At 40.5% G+C, this 6,165-nt stretch overlaps 1 protein-coding gene across 1 annotated transcript; it reads left to right on the top strand.

Annotated features, from left to right (window-relative positions):
- The first annotated feature begins 1,559 nt into the window (after positions 1-1,559).
- her3 (hairy-related 3) lies at positions 1,560-2,886 on the top strand. The gene is made up of 4 exons (XM_023270872.3): positions 1,560-1,646; positions 1,738-1,833; positions 1,949-2,030; positions 2,171-2,886. Exons 1-4 carry the CDS (start codon positions 1,599-1,601, stop codon positions 2,611-2,613), a joined length of 669 nt encoding a protein of 222 aa, XP_023126640.1. The 5' UTR covers positions 1,560-1,598; the 3' UTR covers positions 2,614-2,886.
- The last annotated feature ends 3,279 nt before the right edge of the window (positions 2,887-6,165 follow it).

Below are 6,165 nucleotides of genomic sequence, written 5' to 3' on the forward strand. Positions count from 1 at the left end.
ATTTCTTGCTTACATTACTGCACTACATTTATCCAACATCTTTAGTCACGTTAACTTAAGATTTCCCACATTAAGCATGCATGTTTTAAGATTATACAGGTGAAGTTAAAATGACTGGTTGATTAATTAAGTAGCTGAGAAAAAAAGATTTTAAAGTCATTTTTAAGAGAATAGCATTTTAATGTGCCAGCTTTGCTTTGAAATGCAGGACTTGTAACAGAGTATTGTCCTAGTGTGGTACCTCTGAATGCTTCTTCCACCACTGTCCAAAACTATTCCTTCTTTAGCTGTTGAAATGCTCAACCAACTTTAAAAACATCTACAGAATCAACTGGATCCACTGAACACATTTACCCTAAAATGGCAGCTTTAAACTTGAGTATTCCATAAGTGGACATCTATAGATTTCATTCACTCCTATTTTAGTATTGTCAGATTGTTTGTCTGTGCGCACACGATGCGCAGTGGGCTGCAGTGAGCCAGTGGTCAACGCATTGTTTCAGCTGGTATGACTTTCCCAAGCCTCAGCCCCTTTCAGGAAGTAGTGTGGAAAATCGGGAGGCGAGGGACCAAGGACAAGGGGCGGCCCTCGATTCTCCTCGGTGCCTCACTGAGCCTGCTATGAAGACAAAAACTGGTGACGCACAATAGCCAAAGAATCCTAAAAGTGTAAAAAGTGTCTTAAAGGTAGATCTGTTCACAATCCTACGTGCTTTTCGTTCTCGTGTGTTTGATGTGCATTCAAAACTGTAGCTGCACCGCTTGCCTATAAAAGTGCGTCTGGTTATGTAATCTGACTTTGCAGGTGCACAAGTTTTACTATCAGCAGCCACCAGAAAATCGAAACGTTGTGGAGACACGAAGGGAATTACCACGGTGCTGCCTTCGACCTGGTGGCGTGAAACTCACATATAAAAGGCTGAATACAGGAGTCAATAGCGGCCACAGTGCACACCAAGCAGAACCATTATGATTAGGTTTATTATTTTTACGCTTCTCGGCAGTTTTTGCCCCACACGTTGACTGTTAGGTACTTAATGTCAACATTCTGCAGCGGCCTGCATGCTGTGGCCACATGGATGTGTGGTTTTCGTATGTTTTATGTTCTAACTTCATCACATAGAACTTATAAAACAGATGCCAAAGGAGCTATTTTCTTAACACACTGTTCATACACACACACAGACACTTATCTAATCTACTAATGTGGGTAGTTCTATTTCTCTGGGCTCTGCGAAACAAGTATTTTTCTGCTTCTATTAGGAAGTTTTTGGTAAAACAGAAAATGAACGTTAAGATCCAAAAATAATAAATCATTTCAGGTAGGGTGGGTTAAAAATAAATGTAAACGTTTTCCACGTTTTAAAATATTTGAAGAGCATACTTACTGGATTTTCTCTGGTAGGTGAAAGGTTTTGGTTGGTTTTGGCTGTCAAATGACGCCAGTGTTGTTCATTTGAGCGCAAGAAACAGGCGGGACTGTTTGCATTGAGATGTTAAGTGGGTGTCTCTATATAAATCCACTCACTCCTTCATTTGTGGGCCAGAGAAGGAAAGAGATTAACTTCAAGGAAACCACATTTAAAAGGACGAAGAGAATGGTGGCGACGACAGAGGAAAAATCCAAACCCATTTCTGGAAACAAGGTGTGTAGAATAAAGAGGAACTGGATTTAAGTGGAGAAAACATCACTGGGTGCTACAAAACTGCGATATTAACATTTACTGCTTCTTACAGGTTTCCAAACCACTCATGGAAAAGAAGCGAAGAGCTCGAATAAACCAGTGTTTGGACCAATTAAAAACTCTCCTGGAGAACTACTACAGCAGCAGTGTAAGTATGCAGACTAGGATTTTAGAATCGGAACTTTTTTTTGGTTTTCGCGATTAAGGATGATAAAGTCTATTATTTGGAGAGATTCTTGTCTAATTAATGTTTCTTTTCTCAGATTCGAAAACGCAAACTGGAAAAGGCCGACATCTTGGAGCTTACCGTGAAACATCTCAGGAACCTCCAAAAGATCCAGAGTTGTAAGTTTATGCTTAACCTCATTTCAGGAGCTACAAATTGTTCAAATATTTGGCTTATAGTTTTACTGTTGCTTCAAACGCAGTTTTACGCACATATTCTGTATATTTCTCACCTTTACTTGTCTTTCCATCGCTTTCAGTCACTGCAGCTGCTTCCGAGCTCTCTGAATTCCACTCTGGCTTTCGCACTTGCCTGGCAAACGTGAACCAATACCTGCTGATGGCTGATACGTTGAACAGGAGCGACCGCTGGATGTTGACGCAGCTTTCCAACCAACTCTGCCGCTCTCGGCGCGGAGCAGACGACTCCAGCACCCTGGACAGCGGCCTGGAACCAGCCGAGTCACGGGACGAGGCGCGGAAACTTCTCCCATCTGCAGCTGGACCTGAGGAGGGGAAAACGGTCAAATCTAAAGCTCTGAAACGACACAGTGCAAACTCGTCTCCTTTTCTACCAAGTGAAGACAAACACGCTGCTCCACACAACACTAATGAGACAAGTTCCAGTCACAAAAAGGTCCACTCTGTCAGCCACAGGCATGAAGCTGCAAACACTCAGCACAGTGTGTGGCGGCCCTGGTAGAGCTGACCAAAAACTGTCAATTTCCTGAGTTATAGCTTGATTGAATGTTAATTATTGCACTATAGATTTACACGATGTTATTACTTATAGGTTATACTGTAAATGCCTTATTTTCTTAATAAAAGTTTTTTTTTTTTTTTAAATATTTGGTTGTTTTGTTTTTTTCAAAATGAGATTCCATTCTAACTTTCGTTCCATTGTTTAGCACATTTAGGAAGAATTATAGCCAACGAGTCCTGGATTGACTTTACAATGACATATATTGAGAAGGTATATATGGAAAAATGGAAAGAAAACATGACAGACTGTGGGTGTCATGATTAAGGGCCTTTGGAGCATCGAATGAGTGCTTTTATTGTTATAGAGTCAAACATTCTGAATTTCATAAATTCAGCGTTCCACGTTTTCAAACTTTTCCTTGTTCTTTGGCAAAACATCAAATTTACGCACAATTCAGAAATCATTTTGTGGTGTTGACACGTAGAGGAAGAAAACAGATAAAGCGGAGTACAGGGCTTGACTTTGATTTTTCTTCCATTCTTGTCTGGTTTCACGCATAAGTACCGAAACAGTGGCGGGCAAATCAGATGCTTGTCGGACAGCACGACAATTTTCTGCTCTAGACCACTAATTACACGCCGAGTTCTCTTATTGGAGTCCTGTGGACTTGGACAGGGGCGAGTTGAGGCGGGCAAAAATCAGGAAATAATGCAGTTTTAAGTTCTGCTCCAAGTCTTTAGGTTCACATAACTATACTTAGTCCCTTTATTTGCTACTTCACAGATCCGGACCCTGTTTATAATATTTACTATAATCCCACCTTCCTGTTTGTGTACACGTGAGGTAAGCTAATAGGCCTAATGTTTAAAGACAATAACACAGTTTTTCATGTAAACTTATGAATGGAAATGACAAATTGGACAATCCAGGGCAGCTTTTTGGATTAACCACGTCTGACTTCTTGATATTTTAGTGCAGTTGTAGCTAGAAGAAGCCGTTTAGGCCTAAACTGAATCCCTTGCACATGCAAACTCTCATGCACATACATATACTGACACTTACTGATACGTGCATATTGTCATTTATATGCATGCATATACGTATTTACTACCATGCACATATGAGTATGTATGTGCATGACATGTATGAGCTTAGAATACATGTGTGGCAAAGTGCAAGTGCTCAGTACCAGCATTCATGTCCAAGTGCAATCTCCGTTGTAGTATTTCAGGATCCTTAAGTAGGATAGTTTTCAGTGTTTTTATATAACCCGAGCTTGCTGCGCCACACAGACTGCACCTGTGCCGTGTTGGCTTATTGGCCTGTTGCACAACACTCCAGATCTGTTCACCAGCCTCCTTTTACGCACCCAATAGTTCTCTTCCGCTACTTTGGCATGGATGTCGTAAAGTGTCTCTCTATTCTCGGGGAGCAGCGCTGGAGAGGATGGCACCTTACAGCGAGGAGAATTGCAGAAACGCCCACAGCTCTTTCACACGTTGAAAAGACACTGCTGCCTCATAGATGAGGGCTGAGGACAAGAAGTCGCTGCCTGGTTCGAGTTTTTTTTTTTCGCCCCAAAAGTAGGAAATAAACTCAAATATCATTCTCGAAGCTTTCTTTTTTTGTTTGTTTGCTCTGCTCATAAGCCCAGCCTGTAAATCTTCTTAACCTTCTCTATCCACAAAGTCAAAGCTACTCTTTTGATGTGATCAGTAGAGGTCCAGGAACACAAGACGAGTTTGTTTAATACAAGAAAGGAGAAGGCCACGTGACTTCCATAGTGAATGCCCTTAAACTTTTTCTAAGAATTTCTATGAACTCTTCCCAACATTGTTTCAGTAGCCTTGCTCCGTGCACTATAACAGCCACACACATTAGAGCTGAGGAGCGAAGGGCAGCAGAGAATAGTTTATTAGCATTAGACTGGGCCCAGTGAAGCGCTCTTAAGACACCAGACGTGGATGAAGTGAGCTGCAGACGCCTCACTTCTTCGCCCAGTTTGCTGGTAAATGTGTCCAGGTTCACAGTCTGTTGCCACTTCTTGACTCGTGGAATTAAAACATACAGTACGTGACTCACCCACAGACCCATAATTAAGTGTGAACTACGTACAATAGATGAAGCATTTGGCTCCAGGTTGCCTCCAGAAGGACCTAAAGCGCACCGTGGAATTACCTTTTAGCTCGCAGGAAGAGCCGTGTCTGTGCTCATTGTTGACCTCTCCTCCAACACCGGTCTGCACTGAACAATCAGCTGATTAGAGACGCCTGCAAAGACAACACCCCTCTTAGTTTGAGCTGAAGAACTCAGTGTGGATCAAAAGCTGAACAAGAGAAGTGAATGTGTTGGCAAGCTGCATTTTTACACAAAACTTAAATAAGTTTCCATTAAATCACATTTTAAAGGCAGATCCAGAAAAAAGTGTAGCTCCATTAAACAATAGTTCCAATCAAGATTTATGTTCCTGATCCTTCCCTAGGAAAAAAGAGGGAGCATGAAGCAGACAGAAGACAAGGATTGACAAAATGTACTTCTATGAAAAGCTCTAGTAAGTTTCCATTAACTCACATTTTAAATGCAAATGCAGAAAAAATGTAGTTCCATTAAATAATGGTTGCAGTCAAGACTTACGTTATTGTCCCTTTCCTAGGAAAAAAAGATGAGCATGATACAAACAGAAGAGCGGCGGCAAACTGCATTTGAAGTCAGTTTCCATCAAGTCACATTTCAAAGGCAAACCCAGGAAAAAAATGTAGCTCCATTAAATAATAGCTCCAATCAAGATCTATGGTACTGACCTTTTCCCAGGAAAAAAAGCATGAGCATGATGCAAACAGAAGCGAGATGGCAAACTGTATTTGAAGTCATTTTCCTTTAACTCACATTTTAAAAGCAAATGCAGAAAAAAATTTAAGCTTCATTAAATAATACGTCCAATCAAGACTTAGGTTATTGATCCTATAAAAACAGGTGAGCATGATGCAAACAGAAGAATAGAGGGATTGCGAAGTGGTGACAAACGGTATTTTTACATAAAAACTGAAATAAGGTTGAATTAACCCAAGTTTTAAAGGAAAACAATTTAAAAAGATAGCTTCATTATAGAGTTTTCAATCAAGATTTCAATTAAATTTTTATTTCATGTCCCTTTCCTAGGAAAAACGAAAGAGCATGATGCAAACAGAAGAAGACAGGTGGCAAAATGCATTTGTACACAAATTTGAAGTTTCCATTAAGTGACATTTTAAAGGAAAAAGGAAGAAAAAACTGTAGCTCCATTAAATAGTGATTTCAAACAAGATTTATGTTTTTTATCCCTTGCAAAAATGATGCAGACTCATCAATCCTACCTCACATCACTCTGCAAAACAACAAACCTTGTTTTCCACCTGGGACCTGCTGGACTTCAGGTTTCTGCTGCCCTGGAGACAAAAAGAAGAAAATCAATGCTTGCAACACCTGAAAAAACAAAACGAGCATGAATGAAGCATGTAACAGTAAGAAAGAAAGTGCATCTGCTGCAGAATTCTACAAACACACTCTGAAGCA

This window comes from Amphiprion ocellaris, chromosome 8 (genome assembly GCF_022539595.1).
Source record: "Amphiprion ocellaris isolate individual 3 ecotype Okinawa chromosome 8, ASM2253959v1, whole genome shotgun sequence".
In the NCBI taxonomy this organism is placed as follows: domain Eukaryota; kingdom Metazoa; phylum Chordata; class Actinopteri; family Pomacentridae; genus Amphiprion; species Amphiprion ocellaris.